General features: G+C 34.8%; 2 protein-coding genes across 6 annotated transcripts in view; one reads left to right on the forward strand and one right to left on the reverse strand.

Annotated features, from left to right (window-relative positions):
- Positions 1 to 14,773, forward strand: part of ARMC2 (armadillo repeat containing 2) — a 116,392-nt gene extending 101,619 nt beyond the window's left edge. The window contains exon 18 of the mRNA XM_032484663.1: positions 14,538 to 14,773. Coding sequence (XP_032340554.1) covers positions 14,538 to 14,566 — 29 coding nt within the window. The 3' untranslated portion in view covers positions 14,567 to 14,773. The remainder of the gene's footprint in view (positions 1 to 14,537) is intronic.
- Positions 1 to 22,295, reverse strand: part of SESN1 (sestrin 1) — an 89,579-nt gene that overhangs the window by 5,187 nt on the left and 62,097 nt on the right. The window contains exons 1-8 of one of the 5 annotated variants that reach the window (XM_014561543.2): positions 14,993 to 15,223; positions 7,939 to 8,004; positions 6,957 to 7,157; positions 6,006 to 6,188; positions 4,029 to 4,271; positions 3,889 to 3,942; positions 1,873 to 2,020; positions 524 to 636 (exon numbers count right to left, since the gene is read on the reverse strand). In XM_014561543.2, coding sequence (XP_014417029.2) covers positions 524 to 636; positions 1,873 to 2,020; positions 3,889 to 3,942; positions 4,029 to 4,271; positions 6,006 to 6,188; positions 6,957 to 7,157; positions 7,939 to 8,004; positions 14,993 to 15,094 — 1,110 coding nt within the window. In that variant the 5' untranslated portion in view covers positions 15,095 to 15,223. Of the gene's footprint in view, positions 1 to 523; positions 637 to 1,872; positions 2,021 to 3,888; positions 3,943 to 4,028; positions 4,272 to 6,005; positions 6,189 to 6,956; positions 7,158 to 7,938; positions 8,005 to 14,800; positions 14,949 to 14,992; positions 15,224 to 22,295 lie in introns of those variants that run through there. The other 4 variants (XM_014561542.2, XM_006187423.2, XM_014561540.2 and 1 more) reach the window with 4 other exon arrangements.

Raw genomic sequence — 22,295 nt, forward strand, 5'->3', positions numbered from 1 at the left:
ATAAAAATTAAAAATTTGCTGTCCCTACAAGTCCTAATTTAAGCATATCTTTCTTTGATTTTCTCATCCTTTTTTCCTCCACCCACACACACATAATGCTTGAGGTGTGAGGACATTTCTCTTGTCACTCAGGCCTGGTGCATATCAGCGCAGAAATTGCCTCACTTTAACACTGGGGCTCAGTAAGAAAGGGGGAGAAAAAAAACAATGTTATAAATGTTAGGTTCAAATATAATTATTATGTATTGTTTAGCTATATTAAGAACTTTTGAGCTTTTGCATACCATCTGGGAACCTAAAACTACTGTAAATTCTGTTCTATGGATGAATGTGTTTTGAATTCTGAGCAACTGATTTATGAACTTTAACAATAAATACACCTAACAGAATTGCCTGTACATATAGTTAAAAGTTACTTCTTTCTGCAACACTTTCTAGTTCTCAAATGCAGGCGGCTCTTCCTTATTTTAAATCAGACAGATATTTCTAACCAATCAAGTACACAAACAAGTTGCCTTTTTACCTGGACTCGAAATGTTGGGACGTGCATCCCATGCCTAGAGAAATCCTTATAGCCATAACTAGTGTCCTCAAAATGACGAGACACGTCTCTTGCTGGTGTAGCTTCTTCGTCATCTGAAATAATTTTTAAAAAAAAAGCCACTGAAAGCTTTTCAAAAGTAGGATGCCAGTTAAAATTCATTTTACCTATAACAAGTAAAAACAGGATAACCCTTTCTCTGACATTGAGTAACCAATATCACTAAAATAAAGTCTTAAAACTATAAAGAGAAATAGCTTACTTACTAGTAAATGGAATATAACAAAAGGATCCTCTGTTATAAAAAAGTACTCATGGTTGAATTTCCTATGCTTTTCATTCTTCTCTTTTATGGACCCCCTTCTCCCTCTGTGTCCTTACTCCGGCTTATACATATTAGGTTCTACTTAAAAGTAAGTACTCCAAGTATGAAAACCCTTTTGAATAATCTTTATGGTGATAACAAATCAGCTGTGCTCTACACTTCAGCACTTGGACTATTTCTGGTTGAATATTAATGTCATACAATACATAAAATGATCTCTTTAACAGCTCAAAGGTCCTAGAAACAATTCTACAATGATGAATGAAGGAAAGGCTCTGTATGTCACCATTTTTACAATGTTTCCTGCACTGCTCTAAGCCTTTTTGGATTATCTTCATGTTTAGGAGTTGATGAGATTATATTTTCAAGTAAATAGAATCAAAAACTTCTCCTCAAGCTAACATCCAACCTCCATTTATACAAACTTGATTTTTCCTTTGCTATTAAGAAATTTGGTGCTTTTAACACACATACTCTTTCCCCCACTGTATTATCATCAAAATACATTTTGAGATACTTTATTAACTTTTTTTCCTTTAAATTATCTGGTTTACATATTAAATCCTATAGCCTACATATAGATAAAGGCCAAACATAAAGGACTTAGGTGGTTGTTAGTTGTTTAATAAATAGCTCCTTTTCACAAATCATAGAATTTTATAGCTGGACTCAATATCAGGCCAAATGCAACTTCCTCATTTTAAAGTAGAGAAAAAAGGGAGCACTCAGGGTTAAATGACTTATATTTACAGAGCTTACTAGCAGTGATTTTAGTACTAGAACGCAAATCACATGTCCTTTCTCTTAGTCTAGTGCTATTTTCACTGTAACTTCTTTTTCTAGGCTGTCTGACTTATAAGCAGGAATATTTGTGCAATAGCTTCTCTAAAAGGAAAGACATATTTGGATTGATATTTTAAAACTTTTAAATTCTCTTAAGTAAAAAAGTTGGGCTCTTTTTTGTAAGCAATAAAATTTTTATTGACTCTGTAATGGTTGCTTTTACCTGAAGAGAAGACAAACATGCTCTCTCTTTTTTCTATTTCAAAACGTGAAGCCATCTCTTCTTGACTTGCCTCCTCTTCATCCCGACACTCCTGTAACTGTCTCATCTTTTCCATGAGGGCTTCGACCTCAAAGAAGGAATCACTTACCTGAAGAAAGTGTAATTAACATTACACATGTCAGACATGGGATGACATTCTTGAATTATCTTTTATAGATCTTATAATTTTAATGCACATGAATGAATCAAAAACAATTATTTTGGCCTATTACATACACAGATATGCAAAATTTAAAATATAAGAAAAATTATTTTAAGAGCACATTCTAGTGTTTTACCTTTTAAAATTAGTGATAACGTCAACTGTTAGTGCTAAGTTTTAAAAATTAACATTACTTGTTAATTTAGAACAGAACTGAATATTTAAAAGTTGAACTTTTACTTGTTCAATTAGTTAAATAAGATACACAAAGTATAAGTGATTTTGCATCAACTGTTTACACTGGGCAGATTGTCAATATACAGGCATACCTCAGATATATTGTGGTTTCAGTTGCAGACCACTGCAATAAAGTGAATATCACAACAAAGCGAGTCACATGAATGTTTTGGTTTCCCAGTGCAGGTAAAAGTTACATTTACACTATACTGTAGACTATTAAGTGAGCAATAATAGCATTATGTCTAAAAAAAGGACATACCTTAATTTAAAAATATTCATTGCTAAAAAATGCTCAACAGCCAGGAATAGGGAGCTTATCTACTAGAGAAATTTTAAAAAATTCTATCATTTCTCTATTCTCTCATTTAGTGGAAGGATAATTAGAAGCAGTACTTTTTCTTTAGCCCTGTACTAAAAGGTGGGGAAGGACAACAATCCAACCCTAAGCATCCTAGCAACTGATATATTCTCCCTTAAACTATTTCATAACCTCTAAGCTTTGATAAATAATCAGTGGCCATACGCAGGACTATAACATGAAACCTGATAGCTCAACAGAGGGTTGTCAGCACAGTGCAGTGATCAGCCTTGGGAGAATGAGTCTCCTTCCTGTGCTGATCTCACCACGTGTAAATGCTATCCCATCTTTTTTATTATTATTATTTATTATTATTAATTATTATTATTATTATTATTATTATTATTATTATTATTATTATTATTATTATTATTATTATTAATTTATTTTACCATGCAACAAAACCTGATAAATGCCAAGCACTGTACTAGGCCTTTTACTGCTTTAGAGACATTTCATTTAAACTTCACAATAACCTTGTGTTTGACCTTAATTTAGAAATGAAAGAATGGAGGCTCAGAGAGGTTAGATAACTTGCCAGCAGTCAAATATGTTAAGTTAAAGTCAAGTATATAAATTCAACCTGTCTAAATCTGTTTCAAAGGAATAATACAACTGAGAACATCTGTGCAAAGTATTCAGGAGGCTCTGATGTTGTTTCTGTAATTTCTCTTTGGAAACATAAACCCCTGCTCTTTCACTACAGTGAAAGAATGCAGAGGGAATTTTGATTAATCATATATAGGAATTAAAATTTGCTTATTGAAAATTCAACTCATTCTGATCTATTTCAAAGGAGTAACAAAACTGAAAAAATATAAAAGCCAGAGGAAAGGAATAGAGGTGAAAGTATTTAAGTAAATTTATATTCACTTTTATATACATTTGTGAGATGGTAAACATGAAAAAGTATTTTAAAGGGAGAAATTTCCAGGTCAAGGCTGATTAAATCTTCTGAAACATAAACAATTAAGAGGTCAGCCTGTTTCTTTTGCGCAAAAGGGAAGAAAAAGCTGTGATCAGTATCAGGAAGTTTCTACTACCAAGTTCTACTGTTCTCAGCCTCCTCTCATTTCACGCAGTAGCCATTCAATACTAGCTCCGGTGGCTTCTGATCCTAAAATCATTGGAATGTAACCTCCCAGAGGGTCTTATAATTTTGTATATCCCTTAGCATCAGACTAGTGCTGGGCATTTGGAGGCAGTCAATAAATACCTGCTGGATGTACAGGTTTTGGGGACTAGTATCTCTCTGGACCTGGTGGATTTTCTAAGAAGTGAAATGAAGAAATAATATAACAGCAATTACTATGATTAGTCTTATAATGATCATATAACAAATAATAGATAACTTACCGAAACATTTCCTGCTGAGTTGACCTGCATCTCATCCACACTGTGATTGCCATTTGTAATGTCACAGAAGCAGTAGTTACTAACAGAAGGAGGTCTGAACGTGTGGCCACCATCACAATGAATTTCTGGACTGATTCCACAGCCAAATGTGAACGAGGCAAGAGAATGATAGTGTGTGAGTAGAACTACTGCATGTACCAGTTCTGCAAGGGACCAGCTGTGCTCTTCAGCTTTTAAAAGTCCCTTGGGGGAAAAAAATGAGAACATATTTTTATACTGGGGTATGGTGTTGGTGAAAAGAATGTAGTTCACCCTGGTATTTAATCTACTGAAAACAGGATTAGTTACTGTATAAAACTTATGAAATTACAATTTGAGACATGTAGAACCCAGAATTTGCTAATTTAATTTTTATGAATATGTATTCATAAGTAGAGCTTAACATAATCTGACAATGACACATTCATTTTTATTACTTTCTGAAAATCCTGATTTAAAAATGTAATAGAATACATTTTGTTTAAAAGCAGTTGCCATATTTCAGATGATGGATTATGCTACATTAACGATGCTGTTAGTTCAAAGTCTCAAACCAAATGTAATAAATTTGTGTTTCAAGTGGAAGCTACTGTGTAAAATATGCCTGTGTTTTTCTGTATTATCAGGACTCCTCAAGGAATTTTTAAGATAGTAGTTTGAACAACTTGGCTCTGAATATTCCTAAGTCATCAAATTATACTTATTTTTAAAATTATACTCAAGGTAAAGTCTACAGTTCTTCAAAGTCTTACAAATTTGTGTCCCTACTGCTTCTTTATAATCTTGTATAATTTGCATTACTATACAATGTAACAGACGTTGCATTAATCATATTGAAATCTTATATCTCCTTGATAGTAAGATATTCCAAATACATAATAGGATCTAAAATGTTCTATAAGGAAGACAAGACCAAAAATATGTTGTATTTTTAAGAATTCCTACTGCATGGTAGACACCTTTAGAGAATGTCAATCTATTTTCATTTGATTATCTTTAGTAATAAATAGAATCAGAAGAAACTAGTTTAAGATGGTATTTTATAAAGATACACAATAAGATACCACTTCACATCTATCAGTATGGCTAAAATCCAAAACACTGGTAATACCAAATGCTGCCAAGGATGTGGGAGATCATAGTGGTACAGCCACTTTGGAAGACAGTTTCACAGTTTCTTACAATGCTGAACACAAGCTTACCATATGATCCAGTAACCATACTTCTAGTTATTTACTCAAATGAGTTGAAAACTTATGTCCATCAAAAACCCTGCATGTGAATGTTTGTAGACGCTTTATTCATAATTGCCCAAACTGGAAGTAACCAAGATATCCTTCACTAGGTGAATGGATAAACAAACTAGTACATCTGTACACTGGCATATTAATTCAGCAATAAAAAGAAATGAGCTATCAAGCCATGAAAAGTCATGGAGAAACCTTAAATGCATACTGAAAAATAAGATAAGCTAGTCTGAAAAGCTATATACTGTATGATTCCAACTATATGACATTTGGAAAAGGCAAAACTATAGAGACAGTAAAAAGAGTAGTAGTTTTGGGGGAAGGCGAGAAACAAACGGAGTGACATAGGGAGTTTTTAGAGAAGTTAAACTATTTTGTATGATACTGTAATGGTGGATAACATGACATTATGCATTTGTCAAAATCTGCAGAACTGTACAACACAGCGAGTGAACCCTAATGTAAATTACAGACTTTAGTGATTCATCAGTTACAGCAAATGTACTATACTAATGCTAGACATTAATAATAAGAGAACATGTGTGTGGCGAGAGTAGAGGATTGAGGAAGGTAGAATATGGGAACTCTGTACTTTCTGGGCCATTTTTCTGTAAACTTAAAACTGCTCTAAAAAATAGTCTATTTAAAAAAATTTTAAATGACACCCTAGATACATTAATTGTCTACTTACCTCAATGTGTTCTTTGGTAATAAGCCAAGGTCTGTGGGCTAACACTTTGTTAAGTTCTCCTAAATTCTGTAGTTTTTGAGGAGCATTCTCTAAACCATTAAGCCACTTGGGGTCCCCACCAACGTGAAGGAAATCATTTACATGGAGATTCACTAAGTAGGAGCACTGATGTCTTGCTGCAGCCTTAAGAGAAAACAAAAAGATTATTCTAATTATAAATATTAAAATTTTGAACAACCACAAACCTTTTTTCTTTAAAATGTGCAACACAGCTAATTAAGTTTTTGGATAGTACATTTTCAAATTCTTCATACAGTACAAAAATGAAGTTTTCATATAAACATTTAAAAATTCACATATACCATAGAAAGCACCTCAGAAATATAACAAAATATCTGATAAAAGTATTTGTACTTGGGGGGAGGGTATAGCTCAAGTGGTAGAACACATGTTTAGCATGAATGAGGTCCTGGGTTCAATCCCCAGTATCTCTAAAAATAAGTAAACAAATAAACCTAATTACCTCCCACCACCAAAGACAACAAAGTATTTGAACTGTAGAAAATTTTATTTATACACTAACTGTCAGAACCTCAGATTAAGAAGAAATTTCAAATAAGGTGCCAACCATAAAAGAATGGAATATTATTTATAAATTGAATATGAGTACCAGCACTTAGTCAATCTGAACTATTTGTAATAGTGAAATAGATCTTGTGTTCTACTTTATTCTCTTATTTAACAGAAAATGGTTTTCAGCAGAGTGTAAACACGTTTCTTTTTCTGTTACACTTGAGAGCATACTTATTTAGAAAGAGGAAAAACAGATACTACCTAACAGGAATGCAATTAGAAGTTAGAAATATTTATTCCTGTGTTTGAAGTATTAACCATCTCTTAAAAAGATTAATAAAGCAGGCAGAAAGAATTTTTCATTGAATGTTTACAAACCATTATTCCAATGTAGTGCCGATAATGTAGGGGTAATGGCCCATCCATTTGCAGTAGATAGTGTTGAGTTTTTAAGAAACTTTCTAAATATTGTGGGTGAAAAACCATCACTAATGTAATGTTATCCAGACGACCCAAAGCAGCAAAAGAATCTGCAAATAAAGTATGCATCTGTGCGTCTTCACTCCCTACTTGGAGAATCTGTATAAAAGAGAGAACAACCATGGTTACATAAACTAAATCGGTGTTAAAAAAGAAATAGGCATGCACTGCATTTTAAGTGTCATCAAGAAGAGATTAAATCTGGTTTAAGAAAGAGAGGTTATAATTCTACAAACTTAACTAGTAGCAAAATAGAGGAATAAAGTCACATATCATGTAGTAGGGGAGAAACAACAAATGCCAAACATTAAAGGCCATCTAGATCGGTTGCTTGCAGACTTGGCCAGAATCCAGATAAAGAAGCAGATTTAGATTATCAAATTTGCAGAGCTTGCAAACAGACACTAAAGCCTTTCCTTTTAACAACGCCTACTCTGTCTGAATTTAAGGAGAACCAACATTAACAGCAAACAGTCCTTGTGGAAAAAAAAAAAGCATAGGAGCTTTTACATATTTAGAATTAAACATCCAATCTAGCATTGATACCAGCCTGTGGAGTTGGCCAAGAGCAGGTAACTCAGCTTATGGGCACGACTAAACATCTAAATTTAAGCAGGTGGCATATCACTGGTCAAAAACAGGACCTGCCTTTCCTTGATTAAATATGGGTGTTAAAAAAGCATCATGAAATACTAGAAATCAACATGACTATAACAGCTTTCTAATCCCACAGATTCACTGCCAAAACATCATGATTAACTGTGATCAACTCTGTGTAAGCATACTGTTGATCAACAGTTGTTCAGATGCCAAAAGGTGGGTCATGAAAGCTTTTCTTTAAAAGCATACAGTTTACTACGTACTTTCACAAACAACATACCTCCTTTTCTGGGATGAATCTACTTGGTCCGTGTCCTAGTGGTCGAGGAATTCTAATTCCAAGTTCCTAGAAAAGAAAATTACACCATCTCAGTCCTCCAGCAGTAAAGAACATGAACTGAGGCTACCAGAATGGGAGGGAAAAATAGGCCAGTTGAACAGAGACAGGCTTGTTTTGGTGTTTTGTTCTCATGGCCATATGTACATACCAACTCTTCTGTTTGCATTACATCGTGGACAACAGTTTATAATACAACTCTGACTAAAAACAATAAAACCTGTTTCACTAAAACCAGAGTTTTGCATAAAGTGCTTGGCACAAAGTCTAGAACAGAAAGTTCAGCACATAGCAGCCAACCCTGCTGACCGTCAGTGATACAAAATAAGACCAGTGTATTTGTACATCCCAAACCCAACCAACCAAAATATCAATCCTGGTGCATCTTGTCAGGAAATGAAAAAGCAGTAACCTCTACCTAGATGTCTTAAACTGAAAGAAGTATAATTATTGTTACATCTATAATAACACTTAAGAACAGAAATAATTATGAAAAAGAAAAAATACTATTTAAATCAACAAAAGAGAAAGTCCTGCAGGACATGGTTTCTCTGGTTGAGTAACAATTTTAAATAAATTAATTTCATTTGTGAGTTTTCCTTAAATTTTTAACTTACAGGAGCTCATCTAACTTTGCTTATATTTTAGAGCAGCTCAACTAATTAAAAAATAGTTTTCTGCCTTTTGACATAGTGAATCTAGAATTCTATAATTTATGTGACAGTGTGGTTAACAAAAACAATCTACTGTTAAGGCTTTCATCTTTTCCCTCAGTACACTATACTTATAGAAACAAAACCAAAATATAACTCAACTTTTTTTTTTCTTTTGAGGCTCATGTCCTATCAGTCTAGTCTAAACAAACAAACACCTTCTTTAGCAACTAAATATTAACATTTCCTTATATAATTACATACAAATATTATTTCCACCCTCTCTACTGCTTCCAGTTTAAGTCTTTCATGATCTAAACCAGATGCTTTCCTTTTACAGCAAAAAAGAAAAAAAAAAAAAAAAAAAGAAAAAGAAATCGGGGGGAGGGGCAGACAGAGAAGGACATGTGGCAGCAATTCAAGAAATCTGATCCAAGTGAATGAAAATCTTTTGAGCAGAATGGATTTTTTAAAATTAAACAGGCAGGACAAAACTGAACAGAATCTTAATTAGGAAAACTGAAGATTCAAAGTAGTCTATACTTGCCAAATAAACCTATAAAATTAAAAAATGTGTATGTGTGTGTATATACATATTTCCAATAATCTTGTATTGGAGATCAGTGATTTCTTACTCTGGTAATTCCACACTTTGGCTGAAGATAATGTTCTAATAACTGTATCCTTCATAAGAAGAGGCACTAAATTCACTGGTGAGGCCATGTATGTGTTTCAATTTTAATATCCTATAATAAACACAAGGAAAAAACCCCACATTCCTGCTATTCAATACCTCATCTTAGCACAAATGCAGCCATTTATATAAAATGATAACTCCATGGGCCTTTCTAACTGCTGAATTTCTGATCCAATTACATACATTTCAAACAAAATACATTAGGCAAAACTTTAAGGCTAAAAATAAATATTTACCCTTTCTCATTTCTTTACTATCTTATTCAAACAAAATGCATTTTAGCAAAACTCACATTTCAGAAGTTTATTATTCATTTTATACTTAAGAGACACTATTCTTGTGACTTTAGTATATAAAAAGGTGGCATTTCAAATGGGGGAGAAATGGATTATTCAAATGATGTTGATGCAACTGGGAAAGCCACTCAGAAAAAAGTGTAATTGGAGCCCTAAATCATACTTTACTCCACAATAAATCAGAGGTAACTGTGAAAAACAAGAATAAAAAACATTACAATACTAGAAGAAAACACTCATGGAATGGAGTTAGGCCTAAGAATGCCACAAAACCCAGAAGTCATCAAATATAAGATTGAAAAATTTGATGACATAAAAATAAAGACTTTCACATGGGAAAAATAAACTAAGTCAAAAGCAAACAGAAAACTGGGAAATATATTTGCAACTCACATAGCAAAGGGCTAAATTTTTTTTAAAGACATACTTTTTTTTAATCACATACTTTAAAAAATTATCATTTTTTAAATGGAGGTACTCGGTATTGAACTCAGGACCTAAGCATGCGCTTTACCACTGAGCTATACCCTCTCCCCTAAAATTTTTTTTAATACATAAAGACAAATCATTCAGAAAGCCCCTAACAACCTAATAGAGCAATGAACAAAGGACATAGACAGTTCAAAGAAAAGGAAATTAAAATGGCTCAAAAAAATGGTCAACCCTCACAATAAAGCAAGTGTGAGTAATTACACAGAGATAGTTTTTCACCTGAAAAACTGCTTAAGCTCAAAAAGTATGATAACAGGCTGTGTTGGAGAGAAGGTGGAGAAATAGCCATTCATTGCTTATACATTTCTGATGGAAATATTCTGAAGTGTAAGGAGTATAAATTACTGTAACTTCTAGGAGGGCAATTTGAAATATCGATTAAAAAACCACATATGCTTTTAATCAACAATTCCATTCTAAACATTAACCTATATTCACATTTCTGAAATGTCATATGTAAAAGTACAACCACTGCAACATTGTTTATAATAGTACAAGATACAACACAACTTAAGTGCTCATCAAAAGAGGACTGTTTCAATAAAGTTTAGAATGACCATAGACTGGGATACCATGCAGTCCTTACAAAGAATGAAGCAGTTCTATATGGGTTGGCTTTAAAGATACATTATGTGGAGGGAAAAAAGATACATTATGTGGAGGGAAAAAAGATACATTATGTGGAGGGAAAAAAGCAAAGTGCATAATATTATGTTACTATTTGTAAGGAGAGGGAAAAAATACTTAGCAATTCCATCTCTAGGACTTTATCCCAGAAACACGTTAGCAACATGTGGATAGTGTGTGTGTGTGTGTGTGTGTGTGTGTGTGTGTGTAATAAGACCAGATGGGTAAGTACATGGGCCTCAAAACAGAGGTTGAAGTATATTATTTTGGCTTTATTTCTATTCCAAATACATAGTTTATATATATCAAACTATTACAAAACAGTAGCTTTACAATTCCAATAAAGTGGCTATCAGTGTTTCGGAAATGGAATATTTTCCAAGGGCCTTTCCCAATGGTCCTATGTAATTGTCTTTGAAAGTCCATCTCTATAGCCAAATTTAGTGGCCATAGTGGTATTACTGTCTCCACTCTTCCTTGCCTTCAATGGTAAAAGCTTTTCTTCCCAGTTCCTTTAGAATACATTCTTTTAGAGTGAAAAATTACATGTTTTAAAACAGGATGTTAAGAAAAAGCAAACCTCTTGGGAATGGATTATAGACCCATTGTGCTAAAAACCTCTTAGAGTTAAGATCACATTTATTCCTTGATGAGGTACTAGTCTGACAAGAAAGCTGATGACAGAAAATAGAAACACTGAAGAAAGCAAATGAATGGAAAGAAGTCTCTGATATTGAAGACTCCAATTTCATTATTTTACCTAAGGTAGTTCCAGGTAAAATCGAATTTTACCCAGCTCACAGTGGGACTACCAGAGTCAACTTCCTACTAAGCTGAAGAGGTTGTAAGATGTACTTGCCACTCTTTAAAAGCAGAAAGGGAAATGGAAGGGGAAGGGAGAGAAGTGAAAGAAGATGGGGGGATGGGTGGGAGACTGATAGATTTTTAAAAACCAAGTCTTTCCCAAACAGAAAGGGTCAATCAAGATTGATATAATGGGAAGTACAGATACTGCTGTTCTAGAGTTAAATTGAGTTATTTTCCTACATTTGGATGCTAGACTCAAAAGATGTCCTTTGTTCTGTTTCTTAGTTAATAGATTAAATACATGAGAAGGATACAAAAACATGACATGATTTTTACTACTTAATCTTATGCCCAAGAGATGACAAAAAGTTGATCTGGGGTGCTCTTGGTGAGCTCTAAGATTACATCCCAATTTATCCTAAACCAGATACTGTCAGGAAGCAGATCACTGATTCCATCTAGCCTCCTATTGCACACAAATTGAGCTCTAACTTCTGGGAAAGTAAACAGGCAACAATTATCTTGAAAACAGCCAGCAAGTCTGGTTCTAGAGTTGGTGTCTTTAATTAATTACTGTTTTGGAGCTTTTGATAACTTAAAGGTCCTTTTAAATCTAAAAAGAAAAAAAAAAGACACCATGAACTCACCTACAAAACAGAAACAGACTTGCAGACATAGTAAACAATCTTATGGTTACCGAGGAAAGGGGGTGGGAAAGGATAAATTTGGGATTTTGAGATTTACAAATGTTAGCCACTATATATAAAAATCAATTTAAAAATTTTTTCTTCTGTATAGCACAGGGAACTTGTTCAGTATCTCGTAATAACCTTTAATGAAAAAATATGAAAACAAATATATGTATGTATTATGCATGACTGGGACATTGTGCTGTACCAGAAATTGACACATTATAAATGACTGTACTTCAATAAAAAATTAAAAAAAACTTAAAGGTCCTTTTAGATACCACTGTTATTATTATACAATAGTATCCTTGGTTTCTAAAGGGTTAAGAGTCTTAATTTTTAGGAAAAATCACTTTTGAAACACTTCTTTTCCTGGTAACATGACAAATTAGTTGCTACCCTATTTTCTAGCAGGTGTTGATTTGAAAAAAAAAAAAAAAGGCACTGCAGGTCTAGTCTTCAAAGGGCTGATCATAAGCCAAACTAAGTGCATTTCATAACTTCCTAAAGGTTACTTCAATTATGCCTTCATCTGTAGCTGTAAGAAACTGAATCATGGACGATTAACAAATTTTAGCCAATCTAGATTCAAAGAGGCAGAACTTCCCAACAGCAAATGGCCTTGTTGGAAAGCAGATGTAGATGCTAATCACAGCACAAACCTCACAGGCTCTTGGTGAAGGTGTGGCTGGGAAAACTGACATGGGAACTAAGTCCTCTCAACAATCCTCATAATCAGCATCTTTGAAAGAGATAGCTACAGCCTCCACCATCACAACATTGCTGCAAATCTCTGACATGGTATGTTTCCTCAGTGTATGATACTCACACTCTGATGTTGTTCACAGCATTAAAATTCTTTGCAAATGTTGACAGTACCACAGAATGACTATGTACGTAATGTATCACTATATGAATCAGTGTTTATGTACTGAAAGTACTGTTGTAATCAGTTTTCAAATTTGTCAAAGATACATTTATGAATCTATATGAATATCCTTAAGCAAAAGAATGAACAATTTGCCACAAATGCAAAATGAAAGCATTTATTGGCTTATGGTGTCTACCCATTTGCAAAACTAGTTGAAAAGTAAAAATAATCTGATCACTTGAATCATTTTATTTTTCTCACTGCACTTGGTGCATTTTTAAACTCTCTAGATGTCTCAGTACTGTTAATCACAAAATTGACATTAATTTTGATTTTTTTTAATTACAAAAGCAGTTCTTTTTGAAATACATTTCAACAAGGCAAAAATATACTGTGTAGAAAGTAAAAGTTCCCATTCTCCCTTGTGTATGAGAATTATTGCCTAAAGCTGGGTACTAGCCTTTTAACATTTAAAAATTTTAAATAGAAATAAGGAAATCTAGAAGCATTATAAAGAAATATTCCTACTATAACAAAATGTATTAGTGCTCCTTCTAATACTGCCATTAACTCATATAGGAAATTTAGCGATACTGAAAGTTCAGGTAGCTCTTTTTCCAGAGTCTGGTCTTCTATGAACTGCATTCTAGAAAAAGAAAAACTCATTGACTTCAAAGTACTGGATTTATAAGGTTGACTTAGGCCTTATGTGTGCCCTATACTATTTTAGTCAGGACTTCCATCCCTTAAAGTGTTTAATTTAAAAGCATTGTGGAAGTTTGCTATTTGAAGAGCTGGGTTATTAATTCTTTTGTAAAGCGAATGGTTTTCCTATAAAGCTCTACTTCTTAATTTACTTTCCCATATTAGATGTGTTAAAAATGAAATACGATACAAAGCTTCCTGGTTTCCTGAACACAATCCCATAGGCACTGTAATCAATGTACAAGCTAAAATGTATCTCTTTATCTTCTAGTTTACATGGTTATATTTAGAGATTCTAGACCTGGGCAAGAACCAGGATTCTGCAGACAAATACCAGCAGAAATAACAGATTTATTCAAGCACAATGATTAGGGCTCACTTTTACTGAAAATGAGAAAAGATCTGTTATGGTCTGCAAGCAGAAATGCTATTTCAACAATTTCACAGTTTTTTCTCTTTGGTAAAGTTTCAAAGCAACAATTATGAGACTTTCTTTTTCTTCTTTTAAATGGTGCGCTATTTGCAACTGCTTAGAAAAAATACAAAATGTTACAATTAAATAGCTCTTTCTTAAGGCCAATTCAGACACAAAAGGGATAGTTTAATAAACAAGACTAAATTCTGTGCCTAACGTCATAGAGCTGGCAGAACAGTCTAGGCAACATCATCCTTTGACTCAAATGTGTTTTTTTTCCCTTCTTAAAGTAGGAGGCAAAGAGAGTAAGGGTCACTGAATAATCTGTTTTGACAAGACACAGGAAAAAAATCCACAGACTGCTCTGCCGTGAGACTAGAGCTTTGTTCGGAATCTGACTTGTGGAGACTTGTACAGAAGACAACGTTATTTACGTTTCGGAGTCTTCCATTTAAATGACCGAGACAGCTGTCTCTTCCAGCCGCAGCATTTTCTGCCCGAGACGACTCGCGGTGGAAAATGTGCCCCCACCCACCACTGGCCGCCCCTTCACCTGAGGGATGCCAGCCAGCCTGCGACGTCCCTGCCGGGCAGGGCGGCCAGCCCGGCAGTTGCTCCAGGGGCGCCCTCCCTGTAGAGCGTTCTCCGAAGCTGTTAGGGTGCGAAGGTGGGGAAGTGACGCGACCTCCGTGCAGCCTACACAGTTCGGCCGGGTACCCACCCGCCCGGTCCCTCGCCCGGGTACCTCGTCCTGGCCGCGGCCCCCGCCACACTGCTTGCAGCCCAGCAGCTCCGAGACGGCCAGCGAGGCCGTGTACGCCTCGTTCGCAGCTGTGGCCAGGCGCATGTCGGCGCGGGGAAAGCGGCGGACGCGCAGAGGAGCCGCGGCGGCGCGGACGAGGCGAGCGCTTGGCGGCCGGCGGGGCTCCGAGCTGAAGCACCTCAGTCAGCGCTGACGGCGGGGGCGGCGCGGGGCGGGGCGGCGCAAACAAACAAGCCTTGTGGCCCCGCCCCCGCCGCCACTCCGCCGACTCGGCGGCCGCGAGCGCCAATGCGGGCCCGCAGCGCCACGGAGCCCCGCCCTCTTAGCGCGGGTGGGCGGGCGTTGGCAGAGGGCGGTCTGACGCGGCCGGGTGAAAAACAACCTCGAGGGACCGAGCTCCCCCAAAGAGCTAATTCTCTGGACAGGAACCGGCTCAGTACGCCAGGAGCTGAGTGGGTACTGTGGCTAGAAGGTGCAGCGCGAGCTGTCTGGCTTCAGGAAATGTGCCCCTGCCCAGCATCAGAAGCCATGAGACTGCCCTCCCTCCACCCGCTCGAGTCTATTTACCTAGAGCCAAACAGCACCCAACATCTAGGCTGACCCTGACAACCGGGAGGAATCAAGTTCGCTTCACATTTTATAAACTCTTGAAATTTACCTTGTTTCTTTCCAATAATGCCCAAACAACTCTGAATGGGCCACAGAATGCAGAAACAAGTAGGAGACCGTGACCTATATTCAATACAAAATTATTTTGGTAAGCTATGTAGAACCTATAAATACCACTCTCCTATACAGATAATAAGCCTTGGCAGCACGTCTCTAAAATTTGTTTTCTTCTGTTTCTTGTATATTCGAAGGCTTTAAAATTTTTAATGTTCTGTCATAAGCGCCCTGGATTAAAAAAAAAATTCTCTTGAAATCAGATTTCATCTGAAATCTGATGAGAAACTTGAGAAAACAAGTTACAAAGGAACACAAATAACTGACATTGTTGGATCTGGAACATAAATCTCACAAGTGCTGAGTCAACACTATTTCCTTACATGGTTCCATTAACTTCTTTTTAAAAAACCAACTCCTAAATTAGATCTCTTTTTGCATGTTTGCCCTGTATTTTCAAAAGCTTACATGGTCAGATTAAAAAAAAAAAATCTGGAGCATTCTGACAGAAGGAAACAAGTAGAGTTTAAATCTTTAAATACTGACAGACACAGAACCAGGAATCATAAATGAAAATAAGTTTCAGTCTTAGGAGTAAAGTTACAATGTCTCAGAGAACACTAAGTTTCTCTATTAGCTCTTAAACTGTCACATAGGTTAAAATGGTTACTTTTATTTATCTTCTCCAGATAAATAAGATAATGTTATATGTTCTCATACACTGCTTTTATAAATTGCTAAAGCACCCAAAGTATTTTTACTGGTTGAGAAAAGCAATTTGTAGTTAATATTAACATAGAAGAAAAGGCAACAGAGATTCCAAGCTCTCTTCCTCTAAGCACAGCCACAAAAACAAACAGTATAATCAAACGCCCACTCAGCCACAAATAGGCAAAAATAAACCCAGTAAATCATCCAATTTGCAGCAATATGACATACCCTTCAAGATAAACTGGTTATAGATGAATAACCTGGAAACATAAATGGACTTGATGTGTGGGGTTGTGAGCTATAAAGCTAGTTAATGAGGGAAGTATGTGAAAAGTGATGACTCTGGTTCTAAAAGAGTTGAGCTGTGATTTTTTTTTTTTCCTGGAAGGAATGAAATAGTGGGGGTTTGTTGTCTCACAGGGAATAACCTTGTTTGTGACATTAAAATTATATCATTTGCAAAATGGAGAATGCTTACCTTTCTATTTTTTAATGAGAGAAAAGGGAAATGCATGCATTCAGCTAAAGAAAAAATGGCTTAAAATATTTAAATCCATGTTAAAACTGCAAACTGTGTATGTATATATACATATACATGTATGTATTATCTATTTCTGTTTAATATTTAATATTTGATAAATATTTATTGAAGAAGCATATATTGAAATTGTATAGGAAGTTCCAATTAGGATTCCCCCCCTTTTTTTTCTCAGAAAGTTTCAGTTCATTTTGATGCTGCCTTACATAAAAAGAAAAATAATCTTAACATATTCTAATTCAGTGGTATACTGAGGACCTTCAAGCCACTAAATGTTAAGATTCTTTTATGGTTTTCTATAAAGACTGACTTAAGTTCTTTGGAGTACTAATTTCTACTCTTTTCAGTAGTGCAGTAACTGTGAATTAGTCACTCTATTCTCCTACATAAAAATGCTGCCTCTAAAAAACAAAATCTATTAATCAAGAATTCCAACAACTGTATTGACCTACAAATATCACTGTATACATTTCACTCTTGGAAATGTTTTGTTCTAAATCATTCAAGAAAAAGTTTATTTTTCAAAGATTTCACTACTTGAGTAGGCCATATGTCCTGAAGGTGCTTTGCCTAATGAAACCCCAGTGCAAGGCATGTAATAAACCTCCTGAACACAAATGAGTAATTGGAAAGGACTATGCTTTTGATATTTACCACAGGTTATCATTATAGGTCAGCGGCTATTTATAAAGTCTGCTATTTAAACATTTCATTTCAACATTTTATTTCTTCAATGAAGAATCTTGACATCTAATCCAAGAAGTAATATTAATGCTGAAATATTTCCTTTCCTCTAAAAATGTTTTGGTAAACCTACTCAACTAAAGTAGGTGTTTGCATCTATCATAAGCAGTAATGGTCTCAACTCTAATTTTCTTAAGAACAAGATGATACACTCATATAAAAGCCAAGAGGAGTCAAATGACTTGATCTGAGCAGAGAATTATGAAGCATTAGAAAGTCTAGATTTGGAGTGGTAGTTCAAAATGGGCTTCCTGAAGGAAGAGATATTTGAGCTGGGCTTAGAGAATTAGTAGAGAGACTTTGGCAAGAAAATTTGGGGATGGTTTGTGAGAGTAAAGACAGAGTTCTAAGCAAAGAAACCAGCATGTGCAAAGGCCCACAGGCAGGGGGGAGAGACTGGGAGTGGTGGTTCATTAGGGAAGCTGAATAAAGGAAGTTCACTAGAGTCTAGAGCAGAGGGTATGGAGAGTAATGGATGGAGTTTAGGTAAAATATAAACTTTAAGGAGGGACTCTGTTCAAGAGACTTTGTTCAAGATTCAATAAGGACTATAAATTTCATTCTTAGGAGTACTGTGGAGTTACCAAAACCTTTAAAGAGTAAAACGATATCAAATCTGCATTTCAGCTAAGGTGTAAAAACATATATTGGAAGAGGCAAACCTAGAGGTAGGAAGATGAGTTAGGAAGCCTGCTGAGGCAACTCTGGCAAGGCAAGAGGGTGGCCTGAAGAACAACGGAAATGAAGCAAAGTGTAGGGATGAAGGTGGATTTGTCTCTCCAACATGGTAAGTTTCTTGAGATAGAAAATGATGCCTCTATTCTTGTTTTTGAAATTTAGGAGATAAATCTCAAACGATCTGCTCTCCTGACCAAGTGGCTTACCTAAATCCACTAGACTTAAAACAATAGTCAATTTATGAAAAAGAATAGGTGTATTTTAACAGAAAGAATACTAATCAGGCCAAAAGGTGAGATCATACCTTTATCGGCCACATATTAAACCCTGAATTTTCTCATTAACCAAAGGAATTAAAGTACTACTTATAGATTTATTCATTAGAATAGGAATATTTAATAATTAGTTAAAAAATAATTAGTTAGACACACAGAGCAATGGTTTTAGCCATTAAACTAAAGAACTCCTTTAAGTGTGGAAGTGGGATTTGTCAGAGTTAATAAGCATTCTTAAAAAATGCTCTACTGTCATTTAAAATATTTTATTTGGAATGAATGCTGGTTTATAAGATTACTTCTGCTTACTAATTTTGTAAAGATTTTTCTTCTCTAGCTGGTATCCTCCTTTTTTTATATATAGCTTGTCTGCTAAGCACTTTTTTCCTTTCAATATCATATTTTGGCAATGAGATCTTTTTAGCACTGAACTTCAATTTTATATTGTTCTCTTAGTTGTCCACCACTGTTTACACTTCTTCAATTTAATTTTTAGAATTACATTACTTATAAAGGAGCAAGAATGTTGACAAGTCTTTGCTCTCTCTCTCTTTTAGGGTTTCTTCTTTTAGAAATGCAGTTTTAAATTTCTACATAGGGTTTTAGAAACATAGATCATCACTCATATTTTAAACAAGCAGTATTACAAATAGTGGCAGTGGTTTTAAATTAGAAAATCACTTTCCCTTTTTAAGGGCTAAGCATGTTAACTCATGATCAGGTTTTCCAGGCTAATGATAAGACCAGCAGCTTACCAACTCCAACATATCAGACATTAAGCACTTGATATTTATAAGGCAAATATAATTCTATTTTACAAATTTGTAAAACAGAAACTCATAAAGTATGGATAACTTGTCCATGGTTGTAAAAGTAATAAAATGCAGATTAGAACCCAGGTCTATCTGAATCCAAAGCAGCAGAAGTTGGACTGCTTCTTTTCATGAATTTTTTTTTTTAAATTTGGTAACTATGTATTGGCCTAAGTTCTTGATTCTGACGGCAAGAAAAGAGGGCAGGAAGAAAGAAAAATTTATCCCCCTTGCTTATACTCAAGGTGAGATCTGGTTGAAGGAAGGAAGGAAGGAAGGAATGTAATGGAATGGAATGGAATGGAAGGGAGGAAGGAATGGAATGGAATGGAATGATGGAATGAGTGGTCTTAGTCTTTAAGAGCTTCTCTGCTCTATTTCTGTATCCCTCCCTGTCATTCCTCTCAGTGTCTTTCTAGACCTTTGGTGACTTCATGTTACTCAAAGTTCCCTCACTACATAACTTACCTGAGTCTACCCAACTTCCTACCTGCTCCTCACAATACCACTGTTCCTCTTAGAATAACCAGTAGGTATGAGAAAGAAAATAGGCTTCTTAAACTAACTCACACTTACTGTATGAGAGACTGATACCTCATATTAATTTACCTATTAGTCTGTCTCAATAGAATGTTTGCCTTTTTTGTTCACTACTATATTTCCAATGCCTTAGTGTCCAGCACACAGTAGACCCTCAATAAGAATGTACCACATAAGTGAACTCCACAGAGATGTTTCCATTAAACAAAATAAGCTTAACTCAGCTGAAAGCTTAAAAATGAATTTCAGTTCAATATTCAGATTATAAAAGATTTGGTCATCTAGAGAAACATTTTTGGAGGCTTTGGGGTCACTATTTAGGCAGGCAGGTTCTGCTTGGGAGTCACCTTGTCCTTGGTTCCTGCTCTACTGAGCAACTTCTATTTTTCATAGTTTCTTCTCTTCTTCTCCATGGGAACCCCAGATATTCCCAAGCTCCTTTGATTTTTCTGTTCCTGCTATCTTGAACTACCAAGATAGCAGCTATACAGGTTTGGGCAATGGTATATACATGGCTTACTTGTTAAGTCAGGCAGGTACTTACAAGTCAGACACTGCCTGTATATATACCATTGTTTGACAAATTCATGAAATTTTGTAACCCAATTTGGCTTTAAACATCCTCAGGCTTATAGAAAGTGAAATGACAGAAAAGAAAGTGTCTGTTGAGATATCAAAGTCAAATGGAAGAATTCATTCATTACAACTTTTCAGCATTCTTGTTGAGTTAAATAAGAAGGAAGGGGTTTAATTTGGAATAGGATGAGGTTCAGGAAAAAGGTGAGTGCAGTGGGAAATTGAGAATTAGGACTTTATCCCGTATGTTCTTAGGAGATACTGAAGGTTTTTAAAAAGGAAAAAAAGGAAATGATACTAACTTAAAAAAAAAATGGAAGATATTTAATATATAACATATTCAAGTAGAAAATATTTCTCAGGCTAGGTATATATACTATATTATATAATTTTTAAAATAGTTTTTTTTTGAGAGACTGGATTTCATCTGTACCTAAAAACAAATGTAAACATATTTTTTAAATTCTCAGAGTGCTTCTGTTTGTGGGTACAAGGCAGGAACTGGTTTTAATATGTAAACTATTATTTTAAATCCAAGGAATGTATTAGTCTGGCATAATATAAAAATTAACTTTTTAAAATAGATTAAAATCAAACTAATATCTTCAACTTATCCTTGATGGAATGAATTCTTAAGTCTTTACTTCCTATATAAAACTGAATTTACCCATGGTTTAAATCTTTAGGCTAAATGCATATTAGTCATTAGCTTAACCATGTCTGAATTTTGAATGTTTTATTCAAACTAGAGATAATTCTGATTCAAAAAAACAAAATTATAATGACAGTATTCTAAAATCTTTTAGTCAAGTTATTTTTTGCGTATAACAGCTATCCTGACCTCCCTATCCGCGCCCCCTCACCAGGATCATTACTACCAAGTAGTGAATAGAGTTCTACATTATGTGCTTTTCTTACACAGCTCAAAGAACCCCCCGCTCAGTTCCTTTGTGACAGTCTTTAGTTGTGGGTCCTTTAATCCTTTAAATTACCTTCTTTCTTTGCCTCCTTCTGAGATCTCCTGTTTTCCAAGAGGGTATTAGGCTGTAGATCCTTAATCTGGTCACAAAGTACAAAGCCACATCTAAAGACCACTTGTATGTTATTAAGCATTTTAGAAATTAAATGCCATTCACTGAACCTTCTCATCTGTTCTTCTGCACTCCAAAATTCTCACTGCACCTCTGTAGGCCATTTTCCCCGTTGCCCAAAGGGTGTGGGTACATTCCAGGCACTGTAGTTCAACAAACAAAGATATTTATTTTTACTTATCACGGCTATCTTTCTTTTTAGCTAAAAATACTAAAAAAAGAAAAGAAAAAAAGAAAAAAGAATAACACAACTTTAAAAATTATGTGTTTTTTTTAACATGAGCTTTTAGTTTGAACAGAATTCAAGATCATTTCTTTGTGGTAACAAAATCAGATTTTCCTCATTTTTGGCAAATAATTGAGAAATATTAAAATAAGATTTTATCCTATTACAAGTTGGAGAAGGGAGTATTCTTTTTTAATTTATTATATTTCTAATTTAAAAATATAATTTAAAAAATATTTCTAATTTAAAAAATATATCTAATTTTAAAAATATATACATAGGTTTATGTATGGATGTCAGTGCTGTTATTTTACCACTTAAGAGAAATCTTAATAATATATAAACACTCAGCACTCAGTCATTCATTATTTATAAATACTTACTGAATGCCAATTATATGCATTTAATTTCTTAAATCCTATGAACAAGCA

This window comes from Camelus ferus, chromosome 8 (genome assembly GCF_009834535.1).
Source record: "Camelus ferus isolate YT-003-E chromosome 8, BCGSAC_Cfer_1.0, whole genome shotgun sequence".
Taxonomy (NCBI): domain Eukaryota; kingdom Metazoa; phylum Chordata; class Mammalia; order Artiodactyla; family Camelidae; genus Camelus; species Camelus ferus.